The following is a 19823-nucleotide window of genomic DNA, read 5'->3' on the forward strand; positions in this document are numbered from 1 at the left end:
CAGCTGTTGCAACGTATCCTGAACCGCCTCTCGTTTGACATGGGATTTGCAATGGGACACCTTGAAGGCTTCTCTGATCAGTCGAGAAAATTCTAAAGTGTAGCTATCTCTTAATCCCTCTAGGACCATTTGATATGATCTTGGTCCATTCTTCATAAAAGAGGGTTAGCCTCCCTCCAACGGCTTCCATGGAAGAGTTGCCCAGCCTGATTTCATTGTGAGGATTTACCTCCTCTGGCCCTCTAACCAGAATTATCCCAAGGGGATCCACGGGTGCTCGAAAGGACTGCTGCCTTCCCAAGCCCTGTTTCTACATGAAGCTGAAGAATTCTTGCCAGTGTGAAATCTCATATCCTGGGAGCAGGTTGGGAAAGTCTTCTTGCCGCTTTTCTTATTCTCTGGCAGCTTATTCCCCTTCAATTCCCCCAAATGCTTCATCACCTGCTCCAGATCTTCCCCAGGCAACAATTTTCCTTTAAAAGGGAGCTTCCACAGCTGCGACTTGGACCGGACATCCACCGACCAATTATGCAACTACAGGAGTCTCCATGCTGCTATTGTTGAGACCATGCTCCTGGTGGACAACCCAACCAAATCATACAGTGCATCCACCACATAGGCCATCCCAACTTCCAAATGAGCTGTCTGCTTGGAATTGCAACAGAGGTAGTATTCCTTCCCCTGTGCCTTCTGCACCCAGTGCAAACAGGTCCTTTGCACAAGGCTACCACAGATTGCTGCCTGAAGGCTCAAGGCTGAGACCTCCAACATTCTTTTCAACTGAATCTCCAGCTTTTGGTCCTGGGCATCCTTCAGTTTGGCTGACCCTGCCATGGGGATGGTTGTCTTCTTGGTCACTGCTGAAACCGAAGTATCCACCTTAAGAGCATCAAAAGCTCCAAGATCGCTTCTGACAAAGGATATAACCTCGCCATTGCCCTGCCTACCTTGAGGCCTGTCTTGTAATATCCCATTCCCGGCTCACCAGCTTCTTCACCTTCTTAGACAATGGAAAAGCCTTTGGCGGTCCACGTAGCCCATACAGGATGGGATCCACCCCTTCATTATTAGTCTCTTCCTGGGTGACTTTAATCCCCAGCTCTTCCAGAACATGAGAAATAAAAGGTTGCAACTCCTCCTTCCAGAATAAATGGACAACCCTAAGGTCATCACCTTCCATGATTGGGACCTCCTCCAATTTAGATAAGTCCTTGTTCACATCTGGATTGACATCCATGGAGCTGTCCCCAGGATCATTGCCAGGATCACCTCCCTGATCCTCCTGCGGTTTGTCAGAACCCTCTGAATCTATAGAGGTCTCCTCCTCATCTCCCGAAGGGCGTCTAAGACCCAGGTGGCGGAGAAGACCCCCTCCAACCCATGTGGAGCTACCTTAGACCTCTTAGAGGGGTGTTGTGACATCTGGGTTGGGGGTTGTTTATCCCCTGCTCCCTTCTTGGCCAGGTAAGCCTTGTGGAGAAGCAGAATGAGTTTTGTTGAGAAGTCATCAAAATTATTGGACCCCTCGTACATTACATCCTTGGCAGGCTCCTCTCCATTTCCTTGGTCCTCCAAAGTGGTTCGGCCCATTGGCGATAGCGGGAAAGGGAAGTCCCTGGACTCCCTGGAAGTCGTCTGCTTTTGTGTCGCGCCCTCAGCCTCCCAGGAAGCCTCTCTAATGGGCCCTGCTGGCCGGGTGACTTGACTGCTGCATGCTGCTTCTGCAGAGCTTCCCTCCCCCCCGGGGGCACAGTCCGAGGACAGTGTGACCTTATTTAGATGTGTCCTGCGCTCCAAGGCTGGTGCCAAGTCTTCAGCTCACGTGCTGTGATCGCTCCCTACTGCGATTGAATTCAAGTCTGCCACAAGTGCAAGCCACATCCTCAGAGCTGACATGGAGCCCTGGTGCTGCTGATGAAACCCCGGAACTTCCTCTCATCCCAGAGCTTCATCCCTCCAGCACACCACCCGATCGCCCCCAGGAACCAGGACCCCTGGTTTTCAATCCCTCTGGATGCTACAAGCCGAGCCAGACTAGGGATCACCAATCCCCCCCCCCCTTCCCCCGCTCACTCGGCTCTACTTGAGGATGGCCCACGAAGGAACCTAACACCTCAGGGAGCACATCTTCTACATTTCCTGACTCTCTCTTTTTTAGACTGCAGGTTTGCACATCTACCATCTGCTGGAGTCAGAGAAATACTGAGGGACTGTAAGTGGCACTCTCAGTTATGTAGCAGTGCCTGAAAAGTTTTTATTCTCTGTTTCCAGCTGCTGGCAGGGAAGCAAAACTCACTTGTTTGGCCTGATCTGGAGTATGAAGAGGAACTGGGGATTTCCCCCCCTAGTTTAATATACCCACCATCCCACTGTTTCTAAGCTGGTCATTGCAGCAACAGAGCTGTGGTCGGGAGTCATGTACCAAGGCACTTTCTGGAACCCTATGTTTTGAGTTCTAATCCAGCCACAAGGTATTACCCTTAATGATGACCATGACTTTTTCACCACCCGGGGCTGCAAACACTACCTCTACTGTATCTCCAATCCCAGCCAACTTGGGGTATGGAAGAACGGGCTCAGATTGAATAGAGTACCTTCTGCATGGCAGTGCCACATGCTTATACACTGGGCTGGCCAGCAAGGATCTTGTTATAGAAACTTCAAACTGAACTTTAGTACTTAGTTCTAAACTGAAGAGCTGCCCAGTCGGTTAGTGATGTAGTCACAACTTTTGTCTTCCAGATATTGGCACCTTCTGTTTATTACTCAACAATTTGACAAACATAGAAAGTTGTTGGGTTTTTTTATTAGCAATTTTTATTGCTGTTAATCAAAAACATTAATTAACAGTATCGTTAATGTACAGAGAATTAAACAGCATATTACAATTATAGGGTATAATGCCCCTCCCTCCCTCCTCATGGTTTTCTCTTGTCAAGATGGAGTGATGGTTGATTTGTACCTCCTTAAATAGATGCATTTTTTAAACTAACGTAAAAAAGAACAATGGGACTGAGCACTCCTACACCACACTTCTGGTTTTAGAGTGCATGTTTCTGAAGACAGGCAGTAAAGGGGAACTGACCTAAAACAGAAAGTGACTCCGGAACAGCAAAAACAAAAAGCCCAACCACTCTTCCCGTGGTGCCGCTGCAGCTGTGAGGGGGAGAGTTCTGCTTGCAGCCACGCGGAAGCTCGGAGAAGGCCGCCCTGCCGAAGCAGCATGCAGCCTCCCAGGCCGGTGAGTTCTACCCATAATGCCAGCATCCTGTATGCTGGTCCGGATAGCAGGCTTGATACCTGGCTAAGGCACACGGAAAGAGCAGGAACCTGAGCAGCCACCTAGCACAGTTTCAGCAGTGGGCACCTACCGCATGTGTTCAGTGACTGGCAACAGTTCAGCGTGCATGAGGGAAAAATGTAGAAGGCTGCCTATAGAAATTCACATAAACTTTCTATTTAAAAAAAAAGGTTGGGCTGGCCTCAGTGCTCGGGCTGCAACAATTGTTTTGCAGAGGGATCTGGTTCCAGTTTCCTATGGGACAACATCATCTGTGGTTTTGATGTCCTAGGGATGAATTGGAGGTGTGTATATGTCTAGGAGGGAGTGAGCTGGGTGGGTGTATGAATGTGCGCTCTTTTCCTCACACTTTCTGCTTTGCCCACACCTTTCTTCTCCCCCCAGATATTTAGAAGGAATGGGTTGTTTGCATGTGTTATGGGGTTGGTGTGAGTCCATGGTGTGTGTGCATGATGGGGAGTGGCTGGGCATATGGGATGTGCGTGTCGGGGAGTGATTGGGCAGGCGGTGTGTGTGTGTGTGTGTGTGTGTGTGTGTGGGGGGGGTAATTGAGAGGGAGGTGGGGGTGCATGTGTGTGTGGTGGGGTGAAAGTGGGTGCATGGGTGTGGTGTAAGGGTATCTGTATGTGCCTGTGGGGTGAGTGGGTGTGCGGTATGTGGCATGCATGCATGGGTGGGATGAAATGGGGTGTGCATGTCTGAGGTGGGGTTCATGTGTGTGCATTGTGCACGTGTGTGGGTGCGTGAGTGTGTGGGGCTGGTGGTGGGATATGTGTAGGGTGTGTGTGTGCATATATGGAGTGGGGTGCATTTGTCTTCTCCCTTTCCATCCTTTCCCCAATATCTCCTGTGCCCTCTTGACTCTCGTTTTCTCCAGCCCCTGTGACACTATCTCTCTCCCTCCATCCACCTATGCCCTCCTCTGTCTCTCTCAACCAGCCTGTGCACCTCCCTCTTTCTCCCTCCTCCATTTCGTGCCCTCCTATTTTTTTCTTATCCCTTCCTTTTTGCCTCCTCTGAGGCATTCCTGAGATGTGCAGGAGAGAGGGGGAGATTAAACTGTGGCCCCCACCCCGCTCTCTCCACCTTGGATCACAGCAGAGAGTGGGGGGTGAAGTAAAAGCTGCAGAGCAGCTGCTCAAACAAAGGCACAGGGGCGATATCCTACCCCCATTCCTCACAGCTTCCAGTCACAGCATGGGGAGAGGAGACAGGGCAGGGCTGAACTGCCCACCATTCTGCCTTACTCTCCTCCCCCGTCCATTTATAGGAAGTATTGTGGGGTTCAGGGGGAAAGGAGCTGCCTGCCGCCACCATAATCAAAGTTACATACCTCTGCCTGGAGTTCTCCATGGACAGCAGCACAAAACAGCCACACATGCTGGGTGTCATCACCGGCAGTGGACCAACAAACTCCCTTAGCTCCTAAAACTCTAGAAGATTCTTAGGAGCGTGCACAGTAGCATCTAGCGACCGTTACCATTCGAGTATCCTCAGTCTGTTTAAAGCTGCAAAGAATACACTTAGAAGTTTGATGAAAAACAGAGAAATTATATATCAACCATTGGGAGAAAGGGAGGGAATGTGTGGCTGTTTGGTGCTGTTGCTTCACGGAGAGCTCCAGTCGCAGGTATGCAACTTTGATTTCTCCGTGGATGCGCCAAAACAGCCCCACATGTTGAGACTGAAAAGCTCAGTCCTTAACTACGGAGGATGGTTGATATTTAATTTAATCAGTTGTGCTGCGTAAAACAGCTGTACCCAGATTAGTATTAGAATCTGAGTAAGAGGAAATGTAATAATGAGAAAGAAAAGTACTAAAAGATGACCAAGTAGCCGCTCTGCAAATTTCAGAGGAACTGACTCCATTCCAATATGCCAGAGTAGTAGCTTTTGCTCTAACATGTGTGCTGTAACTTGAGATGTGAGACAAGTAGACTGAAATTGGTAACAAAAAGTAATACATCTAGTTATCCATTTGGATAAAGTTTGTTTGGAAACTGGTTTTCCCATAGTCAACGGTGCATAAGAAAGAACTTTTCCTTATTGATTTTGTTCTTTTTTGATAAATCAATAAAGATCTTCTACAATCCAATGCAAGCAGAGATTGTTCTCTTTTAGTTTTGTGGGAGGCAGATAGAAAATTAAAAGCTTGATTGTTTGATTAACATGAAAATTCAAAATAACCTTGGGTTGAAATTGGAAAAATTTGAGTAAACGGAAGATCTATTTATTTATTTATTTAAAAACTTTTCTATACCATCATTTAGTAATACACCCTCACAACAGTTTACACATAGGCACGTAAATAAGTTTGGTTTATAAATTATCTAGAAGGTGCCAATAAATTTTTCGGTTACATTCTCAATAATATAGACTATATGGAAAGTGAATTGATATTTCCAATTATGTGATTAATTGGATAATCATATACGTTTTATACTGTCCTTCCCTTAAATTAATACTCAATTATGAGAAAAAAAATAAAGTAAGCAAATACATGATTAGGTGACTTCAGCTGTGTGTAGGTGTTCTTTGCTTGTTCATTTGTGTTACTTACTCACCAACCTCACTGTGAAAAGCTTTTTTGAAGAGCCATGTTTTTAAACTTTTTTTGAAAAGTTTTAAATCTTTCATTAATCTTAAATTGAGTGGCATTGTGTTCCACAATATTGGACCTGCTAAGGATAGTGCTCTCCCTCTGACTTGGGTCAGTTTTGCTGTTTTGACCGAGGGTATGATGATATGTGACTAATGCTTGTAAATCATTGATTCGTCTTGCTGACATGATGGCTATTAAAAATAATACTTTCCAGGTGAAATGCTGTAGACTAATCTCTTCAATAGTTTTAAATGGAGACTTTCTTACAGAAGATAGAACTATAGAAAGATTCCATTGTGGAGTAGGTCTCTTTAGTGGAGGCTTGAGTTTATAAAGTCCTTTCATAAACCTTAAGATATCCAGTTGTAATGCCAACATTAAGAAGTACATGAAATGCTGATATATCACTTAATTTTTTTTTTTACTGAATTTGTTTTTAAAATCAGAGTTTGACAAATGTAAAAGATAAGACATTACATGCACCACTTCTTCTGTAAATGGGTCACATGAAATGTTCGACACCAACTAGAAAAACAATTTCATTTAAACCCATAAGCCTTCCCAATACTTGGTTTTCTTGAGGCTTGTATTATTCGTTTTATCTCTTCAGGATAACTCAATGTTCGATCCTTCATGCAGTCAGGTTGAGAGATCTCAGATTGGGATGCAACAACGTTCCTTGCTACTGTGTGATTAGGTTCGGTATTAACGGCAATGTCACAATATTTTTCTTTGCTAGTACTTGCAACGATGAGAACCATACTTGGCGAAGCCATGCCGGTGCTATGAGAATAGTGTTAGCCCTGTCCTGTTGTAACCTGAGAATTACCCTAGGTATTAGAGGGTATTAGAGGAATTGATGGAAAAGCATAGAGAAAAAGGTGTTTCTAGTCTATCAGAAATGATCCCATGATAGTGCTCTTTCTCTGTGGATCCTGGAACAAAATATCCCTAATTTGTTGTTTTGTGGTGATGCGAATAGGTCTATGGTCAGTTTGCCCCATCTGAATAGACTTTGGAGAACCTCCTCATTTAATTCCCACTCATGCTGTTTGAATTGATGACTGAGATTGTCCGGAACATAGACTGCTGTCAACGATATATGGTTTCGATGACTATGTTCCATAATTTCACCACTTGTGCACATAGTTTGATGGAACCTGTTTCCCCTTGTTTGTTCACATAGTACATTGCCACTTGATTGTTTTGACTTACACTGTTTTCTCCCGCAATATGTGAATGAAAATTTGTATTGCTAACAATTCCAGAAGGTTTATGTGCAACTTCTTTTCTGGTTGAGACCATTGGTTTTGGATGCTTACCCCTTTTATATGGGCTCCCCAACCGTGCAAAGAAGCATCTGTTGTTAGAAACTCCATCTGTGGAGTTGATCTGAAGGGTTTTCCTGGGCTAAGATTTTTTGTTACCAACCACCAAGTTAGATCCTTCTTCAGAAATGGAGTTACTTGAACAAGGCATGATAGGTTCTGTTTGCTCTGATTCCAAGGTGAACATAATGTCCATTGTGCTATTTTGATATGTAGCCTCACATAAGAACATAAGAAAATGCCATACTGGGTCAGACCAAGGGTCCATCAAGCCCAGCATCCTGTTTCCAACAGTGGCCAATCCAGGCCATAAGGACCTAGCAAGTACCCAAGGTACTGTTGAATTGCTGCTGACATGTGTCCTATCATTTTCATGAAATTCCTTGCTGAAACCTGTTCCCTTTGAGTGATAAACTGTACTGTTGCTTGTAGTGAAATCATTCTGTTGGTAAAAAATTGCTTTGTGAAACTGTGTCTAGTATTGTGCCTATGAATTCCAGTCTTTGAGATGAGATGAGATGAGATGAGAGATGGATTTTTCCAATTTATTAACCAACCAAGAGACTGTAGGAGACTGATTACAGAAGACAGATCTGAGAGAGCACCATTGTATGAAGAACTGGGAATTGGCAAGTCATCTAGTTATGGAAAAATGGTAATCCCTGCTTCTGCAAGAACTACTACCAGGCATTTTGTAAACATTCTTGGAGCTGTAGATAGACCGAATGGGAGAACTTTGAATTGGTAGTTTTTGTTTTGAAACTGGAAACACAAGAACTTTCTGTGATCGTACCTTATGGGGATATGCACGTAAATATCTTTTAGGTCTATCGAGGTCAACCAATCCTATTTGTTTATGAAAGGAAGTATCATGCCTAGGGAGCTCATCTCGAATTTTTCTTTCGATGTAAACCTGTTTAGATTCCACAAGTCTAGCATTGGTCGTATCTCTCCAGCTTTCTTCAGAACAAGGAAATAATGGGAATAAAATCCTTTTATGCTGATCTGAAAGAGGAACCTGTTGTATTGCTTCTTTGTGAAGAAGATCTTAAACTTCCGCCTTTAGTAGGTGAGAATGATGCTCTGAGAAAGTTACTTGTGGAGGTGCTTTCTGAACAGAAGTATGAAATTTTAGAAAATTAAAATCAATCTGGAATTCCATGCCTCCTGATCTGTGGCAAGAACAGTGTACCCAGAAATAAATAAAAAAAAAAAACTAAAAACCTGGCTCTACAAACAAGCATTTGCCTAATTCCACCTCTTCGCAGTTTACCCTCCCTCCTCCCGCTGCCTTTCATTAATCTATTATGTATCTACTCCCCCCCCCTTAGCCCTTCTGCGCACCCTGCGCGTTATCAGCCCTCCTTTCTTCCTATGCATTCTCCCCCCCCCCCCCCCCCCCCAGCACCCTGGAACTGCTCATGCTGATCTTGATTCTAATGTTGCTATTATAACTCCCTGTTATATCTATCTATATCGTTAATATACTTTATTACTCTTGCTATTGAATTACCGTTACTCCTATATTAGTTACTACTCCTTAGTTTCATGTATTTCTCTTTCCTTGTTAAAATACAGTTCCATGTACACCAACATGATGTACATACGAATGCCGGTATATAAAAACCTTTACATATATAAACAAACAAACAAATAAATAAATAAACAAATAGAATATCCCTTTTGTAGAATAGAGAGTACCCAAGATTCTCTTGTAATCTGTCTCCATTTGTTGATAAAATGTGTTAAATCTCTCCCCCCCCCCCCCCCACCCACTGGAATTTGTACAGTTAGATTGTCAAAAAGATTGTGATATCTTCCCTAAATTCTGGGAAGTTGGTCTTTGAACGGATTTTCCTCTACCTCTTCCCCTTGTGGAAGAGGAATTATGAGATTGTTGCATTGCTGAATGAGAATAAGATTGCTGTCAGTAAGGATAAGAGTACTGGTATCTCTTTTTGGTGTAGAAATTATAGTTTTTCCCTCTGTAAGAGTTTGTAGATCTTCTTGATTGAAAAGGATCAAATGATGATGTTATGGGCTGTAATGCTGTACAGTTGTCCTTCATTTTTAATACAGCCTCCTGCACCTTTTGATCAAATAAGTTATCACCAGTACATGCAGCATCAGCAAGTCTATCAAACAAACCTTTTCTAATGTTGTTTGATGGTTTTAACCAGGTAATATGTCTAGGAGCAATGGAAGTAGTGGATGTTCTGCAAGCAGAATCAAAAGTATCATATGCTGCTCGCGTTAGGTGACCTGTAGCTTCCTCAAGCAAAGTTATGTGATTCAACAGGATTTGCCTGTCTTCTTTGAGTAAATGCTGGAAATCGCTTTTTATACCTTGCATTATATTGAAAATATATTACAACATTTGAAGTTGGTGAGCAGACATTCTTGCTGTCAGCATTAAAGATTGAAATGTCTTCTCTCCTATATTATCTAGTATTCTCATATCTTTTGAAGGGGGAACTGCTGCAAAAGCTTTTGATTTCTTATGTTTTTTAAGAGCGGATTCAACCACAACTGAATCATGTGGAAGTTGTGTCTTCTGATGACCAGGACTGTCATGTATTTTGCATTTTTAATCTGCTGACTTAGCTACTGCTGGAATTGTATAAGATGTTGCCAACAATTTTTCTTTGTACATTTTCTAAAGTTTTATGGATAGGCACTGCTCTGGCTTTTGACTTTGGTTGAATGCTTTTAAGTATTCCTGGTAATTCTTCCTGTGCTGGTTCTTGAGGTTGAGATGGAAAAGGAACTTTTACTGCCATCTTATCTACAAAATTTGGGTTTGAAACATCTGGTGGTGGAGGATCTGGTTTGTCTGATGCAGTGGCGTAGCCAGAATTGATTTTTTGGGTGGGCACAAGGTTAACATGGGTGGGCTGTAGGCATGCAGGTCTACTAGTTGTTTTTTTTCTGATAAATAATGCCAAATTATGCAGCATAGCATTCACATCTACGCCTAAGTATGAGGTTTACTTAATGATACAAACATAATTCACGGTGATTTGTGGTACTTTAGCCTTCTTATTATTACGATTTTATACACGGCTTCTACCTGTCCATAAATTTTGAGAGAGCGGTTGTGTTGCTTATATTTAAATTGCTAACATCTCAAAATATAGATATATATTTTTACCTTTGTTGTCTGATCTTTGTATTTTTCTAATCAGTTGGTCCTGGTCTCTTTTTCCCATTTTCCCTTATAGCTCATTTCCTAATTCCTTTTCAGTGTCTTTCTTCTATTACTGTCTTCTTCCCTTCCACACACACACACACACACACATACACACACACGCTTTCTCTCACAGACTCCCTCTCACACACTCAAGCTGTCACTCTCATATGCTCTCTCCCCCCCCCCCCCCCCCACAAGCTCACATTCAGGTTCTCACTTTCTCACCCCTCCCCAGGCTTATATTCTTATGCACACACAAACGCACATCCAGGCACCCATTCTCACCCACACACATAAACCCAGACTCCTATTCTCACCCACAAACCCATGCTCCCAGTCTCACCCACACATATTCAAGCTCCCATTCTCATCCATACATATACACATTTAAGGTACTATTCTCACCCACACATACACACATTCAAGCACCCATTCTTATCCACATATTCAAGCTTCCATTCTCACCCACCCACACAAACCCAGGCTCTCATTCTCACCCATATATACACACATTCAAGCTCCCATTCTCACCCACCCACAAACCCAGGCTCCCATTCTCAACCACACATACACACATTCGAGCTCCCATTCACCCACATATTCAAGCTTCCATTCTCACCCACATACACACCCAGGCTCCAGTTTTCACCCACACACACTCCCATTCTCATCCACACATACACATTCAAGCACGTGCACAGCTTCCGCTTTCTCCCCCAGAGCAGGAAGATCAGCTGTCTCTCCTGCTGCCACCGGCCTCCTGCTATCTTCGGGCGTCGGGCGGTATGGCCCGCCGAACTTCCTGTCGGGGGGGGGGGGGGGGAGCGGAAGCGCAGCGCACAACGTCCACTTCCTCCCTCCCCCCCAAGCAGGAAGATCGGCGGGCAGTACGGCCCGACGCCCGAAGATAGCAGGAGGCCGGTGGCAGCAGGAGAGGCAGCTGATCTTCCTGCTTTGGGGGAGAAAGTGGAAGCTGTGCGCGGCGCTTCCGCTCCCCCAAACAGGAAGTTCGGCGGGCCGTTTGGTCCGAAGATAGCAGGAGAACGGGTGGCAGCAGGAGAGGCAGCTAATCTTCCTGCATTGGGGGGAGGAAGCGGAAGCTGCGTGCGGCGCTTCCGCTCCCCCCCCCCGAACAGGAAGACCGGTTGGCCATAGGGCCGCAGCAGCGCTTCCCCACGTGTGCCGTGATGGCGCGCGAGGCGTGGGTTCTCTTATTCGCTGTCGCGGGGATGGGATCCCGCGACAGCCTTGCAGTTCCGGTGCCAGTTGGGTGGGCCTGGGTCTAAGTTGGGTGGGCACCTGCCCACCCAGGCCCACCCGTGGCTACGCCACTGGTCTGATGGTGATGAGTCGAGTGGAATATTTATATCAAATTCTGAAGTGCTATTTTGCTCTGTGTCCTGGTTATTTGATAAAGTAGTATCTAGAACTTTCTTATTGGAAGATGTATCCGGTGTAGGTATATTTTTGTTTGTGTGGATCTAAAAGATCTACATCCTTAAACTGAGTTCTTAGAAATTTATACCATAACTCCTGTATAAATTTTTTGGAAGAGGAAGATTTTCCTGAAAAGGGATTGCCTTATCCGGTTCCATAATTGACCTTTTAGGAGATGGAGATGAAGTTCTTCTCTTTACACCTTGTTTAGGAGAATTTTGTACAGTTATTACTGAAATTATAGAAGAAACTGACTCTTGGTCAGAATGATTATTAGAATCTGAATAAGAACTTTCAGAATATAAAATAAAATCTTCTACATTATGACCTGTATCTGTAGGTGCCATAGGTGGTGGTATAGAACTTGTCTGCCTTAAGGAATTTTTGTTATCCTTCTTTCCAGTTTTGTATGAAGACCTTCTTTTATGATGGTGTTTTTTGGTATGTTTTCGTATTGAATGTCTATGGACTTTATTCCTTAAATATGGAGTCATAAAAAGCTTTTTGATTAATTCTGTACTTTGTATATGGCATGATGAAGGAGCCATACAGTCACTGTAAGGTGAGGGTTGCATACCATGATGATGCGATTATAGCGCCAAATAGCTTGTACTTGGAACTGGTGATTTACTTAATGTAAGATCTTTAAACCTTCGATGCGGCAAATCTCACCCTTGTTATCAGCGTGGGATCGATGTGCTATGTTCTTGGCACAGAGGGAGCATTGTGCATTCACGGCGTGGAGAAGGTGTTTGGCATAATGAAATTGTTTCCCATTCCCGGCGCAGTGATAGCGTCTGGCGCAGTGTTTGTGTTCGGCGCTCACGGCACGGTGACAGCATTCGGTGCAGGGATTTTGTTTGGTGCTCCCGTGTAATGAAGATGTCCACTGCTTTTGGCATGGCAACGGTGTTTGGCAGTCTCGGTGCTGTGACTGTGTTCAGCGTTCTCGGCGCTGCAATGGTGACAGTTGCTCCTGGTGCGATCGCGCTCGACGCTCCTGACACGACAATGGTACCTCATTATTTGGGCATATTGATGATGCCTGGTGATCCTGGCTCATTGACTGTGTCCCCATAATCTCTGCTCGAAGACGAAGCCCAGTTATCAGTGCACAGTGAAGGCACCTGAGGATCCAGGTGCATTGATGGAGGTTTATTATTATTATTTTTAATGACCTCTAAGCCTTCACAACAGTTATTTGTAGGAAACTTAATGCCCTCCCCTTCTTCAGTAGAAGAATCTGTTAAATTCTCTATATGCTTTGAGGCTTTTATAGACTTAGTTGCTTTCTTTTTCGTAGCCTTCGGAGACTCAGAATCCTGGGAGATGCTATCCTCCTTTTTTTTTTAAAGGAAGATATCTATTCTTCCCTAACTCCATTTGGAGCTTATAATAGCTATACTTTAATGCCCTGGGAGACATTCTCTCACTCAGACCACAATTGGTTGGATCATGCTCCGTTTCTAAACGACGAATACAGAAGGAGTACAGATCTAATGCACTCTTGCGTTTAGGACATTTCTGGCATAATTTAAAGGGAGCCTTACCTTTAGTCTCCATCTTTCAACAACACTTTTCCCCTTTTAATTTTTTTTTTAGTTAACAAGATGTAGGGAGTTCAACGAAGTATCCATTATTGGCCAGCGGAAAATGTTGATTAAGGATAATCGAATGGTAACGGTCACTAGATGCTTCTGCGGGCACTCCTAAGATTCTTCTAGAGTTTTAGGAGCTAAGAGAGTTCATTGGTCCGCCATTGATGATGTCACCCAGCATGTGGGGCTGTTTTGGCGCAATCATGAGAACTAACAGGCCCCGTACTGCGCTGCAAAGTCTCACTCGCCATTCAGTCCTGCCCACTGCTCCGGGAGAGGTCATTACATCGTGCATGCGCTGATGTGACACTATGATTACCTGGGGCACCTAATATTCTTATCATACACTACCTCATTAAAATGATTAAAAGTATACATACGATACTCAGTTTTGGCCTTTCTGTCTGATAATCTCTGCCCCTGCTCTACTGTAGATGACATGCTTAGGTGATACTGAACCTTCAGCTATGGCTTGCATCAGCCAGGGTTGCCGCAATATTGGCAGGTGTCTTTTGTCTCTTGCCGGAGCATGCCACCAGGGCCATAAGCCCAAGCCCCATTGGAGGCCTGAATCTGAGACTCTTGCACCTCAGCACTGTAGCCGTACCATGGTGTTACCCTTTTACCTTGTTTTATATGTTCCAGATTGAAAAAAAAAATGGATAGACACCTCAGCAGTTTCAAAAGCTGAAGATGACAGATCATGAAAAGGAGACCAGCATAGTAGGCAGATAAAACCTATTTTACAGCAAGAATACAAATAACTACACCATTTGTTACACAACACAAATGATCTTTGTTTAGCAGAAGCAAAAGCTGGAAGCCAATGATGCCAAGAACTGGATGATTAGCTCAGGTGCCAAGGGCTCTGTCTGGACTGTTTTGGGCCTGTGCCTATAGCAATGGGGGGCAAACATGGGTTGCGCCCTGATTCTGGTGCCAAATAGCCCAAGACCTGTGAACGCTTGCATTGTACCTTCATTATTCTTAGGTCTTCTGTTTTTGGGGGTTTATAAATTGTGAATTAAGATGTTTCATTAGGGATATGCAGACCCAAGATCTTCATTTTGATTTTTTTTTTTTTGTTTGTTTCAGGGTGGGGTTTTTCTTTTTTTGGTTTTCAGTTTGTTTTTTCAATCAGTTCATTTGCCAAACCAAAAATACCCCACTAAAAACCAAAACAAAGCACATAAATGGTAACAGGCCTCCGGGAGACCCTCTAATCCCCCCTTTCCTGTCCTAACAGAAGCCTTGGTCTTTGGGCTGGGCCCAGCTGGTGCTTTCCTGGGCCCCTCCCATCCTCTTCACTCCTGCCTTAAAATAGCTCGGGGACCAGTCTGCCTGGTTGGGCTGAATCAGGCCCCTCTCCTTCCCTTCCCTTTCCTCAGCTGGGCTGTGCGCCAGAGATATCCCTGGCCCCCCTTTTACCCCTTCTGGTGGCTGTAAAGGGCAGGAGCAATGCCCACTCACTCTTGACACGGTCTCTTAACAAAATGATCATTGGTGGCACCAAAGTGACATTGCTTTAGCATGGTCTCATATGCAGCCACTGCTGCATGCTGTGCAGCCTAGAGAGGACCCAGTAGGACCGAGCTCCAAGGCAGAGGCTGACCCTACTGCCTTCTGCTCATTCCGGTCCTATGGGCTGACTCTGCTGCTTCCTGCTCCTCCCCCCTTTATTTATTTATTTTATTTAGCTCAGGCCTTTGCATTGTAGCTCAAGGCAAGTTATTATTCAGGTACTGTACGTGTTTCCCTGTCCCCAGAAGGCTCACAATTTAAGTTTGTATCTGAGGCAATGGAGGGTGAAATGACTTGCCCAAGGCCACAAAGAGAAGCAGTGGGATTTGAAGCCTGACTTCCCTGGATCTCAGCCTGCTGCTCTAACCATTAGCCTACTCCTCCACTATTTTTGGCGCTAGGCTAGTCCTCCATTCCTTTTGGCACGCAAGCTAGTGCTGCTTCCTCTTGCTCCTTCTGGCACAGTCAACTTCCTGCCCAAACCGCACCATTTCCTCTTCTGGGCCTGCACAGCTAGGAAGAAAGGAATGTCATCACCGTATCGTCCACAGGATTGTGCCACTCTAGGCAGCCACCTCGCCCTGTTAACAAGAACAAAAATGGGAGAAAATCGGTGGAAATAAATGTAATCCCGCCCCAGTTTGCAGGTCCAGCACAGGTGAGGTCATAAAGTTATTTATACTCTTTGGGGCAGGGACCCTTGCTAGCTCTTCTGTCTCCCTTGCTTCCCAGGGTGTGGATTCTTTGACTAGGGTTAGAAAGGAGTCCTCTCAAGATCAAGTGCTGAGTTCCCTAGGTTAGGAGAATTTCCTCTGTATACTGTGTGCCCCAAAGAAAACACCAGGACCACCGGATTAGTGTCCAAAATTAATATTTTACTGTAAAGTTGGTTTGGTGTCACAATAAATATGATTTCCAGCTCTTTCTCTCACTTAGGGGCAGATTTTCAAAGGGGTACGCACGTAAGATACGCGCATACCCCCCGAAAACCTGTCCCAAGCTCCCCCTGTGCGCGCTGAGCCTATGTTGCATAGGCTGCCGGCGCGTGCAAAGCCCCGGGATGCATGTAAGCCCCAGGGCTTTCCTGTGGGGCGTGTTGGGGGCGTGTCGCGGCTGGCACGTCACCGGGGCGGGAACGTGGGCGTGGTTCCGGCCCGGGGGAGTGGCCACGGCCTCTGGACCAGCCCCCGGACCGGAACATGGCGCGCCTGCAGCCGGCCCGGCACGCGCAAGTTACGCCTGCCTCGGGCAGGCGTAACTTTTCCAACAAAGGTAGGGGTGGGTTTAGATAGGGCTGGGGGGTGGGTTAGGTAGGGGAAGGGAGGGGAAGGTGCGGGGAGGGGTGGAAGGAAAGTTCCCTCTGAGGTCGCTCCGATTTCGGAGAGGCCGCTCCGATTTCGGAGCGGCCTCGGAGGGAATGGAGGCAGGCTGCGCGGCTCGGCGCGCACAGGCTGTCGATTTTGTGCAGCCTTGTGCGTGCGCCGACCCCAGATTTTAAAAGATACGCGCGGCTACGCGCGTATCTATTAAAATCCGACGTACTTTTGTTTGCGCCGGTCGCGTGAACAAAAGTACGCGCGGGCGCAGTTTTTTAAAATCTACCCCTTAGTGTACAATTCTCGTCGCTTGTATCTGTGCAAGAGTCTTTGGTAAGGCCGGGAATCTGTCTTGGCACAGAGAGTTCATGACTCTAGCCTCTCCCGGATGGCAAAAAACAGTCTCTGCACAGAGAGTACGTCTCTATTTCCCCAGGGTGTGCGAAGACTCTGAGTTGGTGTCCTCCCTTTTGAACTGATATTTACTCACAGTTAGTTGTCCTTTCTCTGAATGATGGATCCCGGTAGGAGGGATCCCGGATGGAACTGCAGGTCCACCAATGGGTAGGAAGAGGGGCAGAAAATCACTGCCTCCCAGGTCTTGAAAATAACTTCTTTGTTCCCCAAAACAGAGAACACCGGCAGTCCTCTGCAACAGGTCACCACCTCTTCAGGGGCAGGTCTTCCATAAACCTGGGTGTCTTCAGCTCAGGGTTCCCCAGTCTCTGAGCCTCGGAAAGGCCCAGGCCTTCAGCAAGGCTCCTACTAATCAAAAGTCCAAAACTCCAAATCAGTCCCAAGCAACCACTCTGCACCTCGTGTGGAGAGAACCGCAGTGGAGCCTTGACCTGTCCTGGAGGGGTCTCAGAGAGATTTCCAAGGCCCAAAATGTAACTCAGGATAAGCCTCCAACCTTCCTCTCTAACTTCCAACTTAGACTGCCCCCAGAACAATATGCAGAGCTCTGCTATAAAAGCTCCTGCAAGGGGATATCTATTACAGCCCTGACATGGGAGGACTGCCAAATTAATGGATCCTCCCCCTAATTATATTTCTCTAACTACACTAACAGGTCTATTCCCAGGGCTTTATGGTAACCCGGAAAGGTGCCCAGGTTACAAATACAATATTTTTCTGGGTTAATATGAGAATTTATTTTGGTGCACAGAAGTCAGGACAGCAGATCTGGATCTTAGAGCAGGGATTCCCAAACTTTTCATGGCCACATAACTTTCAAAATCATTGACAGGGCTAGATGGAAATTTTAATGACCTCTTCATACAGCTTCTCCCCTTTTCCCTCTCAGTTCTTCACCTCTTTCAGCGGCTCTGCTTTCCACTTCTCCCCTTTCTTCTCAGTATTTCCACCTTCAGCGTTCCCCTTCCCTCCTTCCTCCTCATCCAGTATCTTGCCGCTTCCTTCCCTCTCCCCTCCAATATCTCACTTTTCTCATCACCCCTTCTCTCTTCCTCTCAGGTCACAGTTCCCTGTGCCTCCTCCAGTGGCTTCAGTGGCAGCTTTGGCCTTCCTTCCTAATGACAACCCTGGGACTCCCTCCAGCGCAGCTCCAGTGACTACTCTGGTATCCAGAGGTGACCTCTTCCTTTGTCTGGTAGTGTGGGCATGCAGTAATGGCTACAGCAGGCATATGCATGCTGCTTCCACACTTTTCTTTTCTTTTTTTTGTTTTTTTACTGGATGTAGCATTCAGATCCAGTTCCCATGCATGCCCCACTATCGACCTTCTAAAAGGAAGAGATGCTGGAAAACATCACAGGCCTGTAGCTATATTTAAACTGATTTTCACCTTTGCAAAAACCTAGGAATTTGTGAAAATAGTTTTAAACTAAAAACGAAGGACCCTATCCACGTGGGGCTAAAACTGAAGAACCTTAAGCATGTGGCACACGGGTGTTAGTTACCATCTGTGTAAACACTTTTTAATGCATGTAAATAAACCAAGACAAATCATTTGAACATAAAAAACAAAACAAAACAAATTGAGGTTGGATAAGAAAAACACCTGCCTCAGTGCTGTATTTTCTTGGTGTGAAAAAACAATAAAAATCGTTTGAACATAAGCATGTTAAACATGGGTGATAGCACAAATGCCCTTTAGTACGTAAACCCCTAAGTTTAAAAAGAAACAGACAGATTTTCAAAAAATGGAAGCAGCATAAAATTGGAAAGAGGGGACAGGGTGGCTGCCAGATGGAATTAGAAACATAAAAACAATGAAGTGAAAGTGCCAGGAATGCATAAAGGGGAAGTCAAATGCTTAAGTGGTGTGAGGCACTAGGGAATCGAAGCAGAAAACTGTTTTTTTTTTTAGTATACAAACCAGTTCTTGATGTGATCTTGGCAAAGTACTGTAAGATCTTACCCATCATTTATATAGCATCAATGTTCACAAAATCCCCTACTTTAATAAAGGCATCCTTCATCCATCTTTCCTATTTTGCGGTTTCCTTCCAAAGTATTTTACTTTTGGCAGTCTAACACGGCACTGCTTCTCTCAGAACAAGTCACGTGGCTGCAACATCTTTGCCCCGTAGAGCTTAAATAAAAGGGAGCAATATAGAACAGAGAAGTGATTTAAGGAAGCTTGAAGAGTGGTCGATTTCAATACCAAAAAAAAAAAAAAAAAAAATGCAGTTGTGCAATCTGGGAACAGAAATTCACGGTAGCAGCAGCTCATGATAAGAGGGTGAGACACTTATGTCCACGATGCAGGAAAGAGACCTTAGGGTGATTATATCTGATGATTTCAAGGTAGGGAAGCAGTGCAACAAGGTGGTGTGCTGCTAGTAGAAAAGAGGAGATGATAATGATGTTGTACAGGTCATCAGTAAGACCTCACCTGGCGTATTGTGTCCAGTTCTGGAAGCAGTTCATTGAAGGGCTACCAAAAAATGATGCAGCATCTGCCTCAGAAATCCTATAACATGAGATTTAGAAAACTAAACACGTATACCCTAGAGGAGGAACAGGCAAAAGAGGTGTGACAGAGAATGGTATTAGTGAGAACCAAAAAGCAAACCTGTTTTAAGGCAAAGGATGTTCTAGATCAAGGAGTCATGATATGAGGACAAATGTCAAAAATATTTTTTTCACAGAAAGGGTGGTGGAAGAGTGATATAGTAACATAGTAATGACAGCAAAAAAGGACCAGATGGCTCATCCAGTCTTCCCAGCAAGTTTCTTAAGGTAGTATCTGCTGTTCCATGCAGGATCCCCCCCATGTTTCTCTTAAACATAGTAACTGCCACTCCATGCAGTCAGTTACCCCAAAACCTTATGATAAGGGTAGTAATATTTAGAATCAAACACAAGCAATGTCAAATCCATAAATTACTGCTAGTAATATTTTTTACTCGGTGAGGAGCCTTCTTGATAATTGACATTCTTTGCTTGGGACTTGGCCATAGAAGCTGTCCTGTGAAACGCCTTCCTGGGATGGCTGTGAACACTAAATTATTAGCAGAATGTAAGAAGGCATGGGAAAAGCATAGATTTGTTAAAAGTGGAGA

At 45.0% G+C, this 19823-nt stretch overlaps 1 protein-coding gene across 1 annotated transcript in view; it reads left to right on the forward strand.

The window, feature by feature from the left end:
* The first annotated feature begins 3130 nt into the window (after nucleotides 1-3130).
* The window catches only part of PLD4 (phospholipase D family member 4), a 36844-nt gene continuing 20151 nt past the window's right edge, over nucleotides 3131-19823 (forward strand). Inside the window, exon 1 of the mRNA XM_029598081.1 lies at nucleotides 3131-3241. Coding sequence (XP_029453941.1) covers nucleotides 3224-3241 — 18 coding nt within the window. The 5' untranslated portion in view covers nucleotides 3131-3223. The remainder of the gene's footprint in view (nucleotides 3242-19823) is intronic.

The sequence above is a fragment of the Rhinatrema bivittatum genome, chromosome 4 (genome assembly GCF_901001135.1).
Source record: "Rhinatrema bivittatum chromosome 4, aRhiBiv1.1, whole genome shotgun sequence".
Taxonomy (NCBI): domain Eukaryota; kingdom Metazoa; phylum Chordata; class Amphibia; order Gymnophiona; family Rhinatrematidae; genus Rhinatrema; species Rhinatrema bivittatum.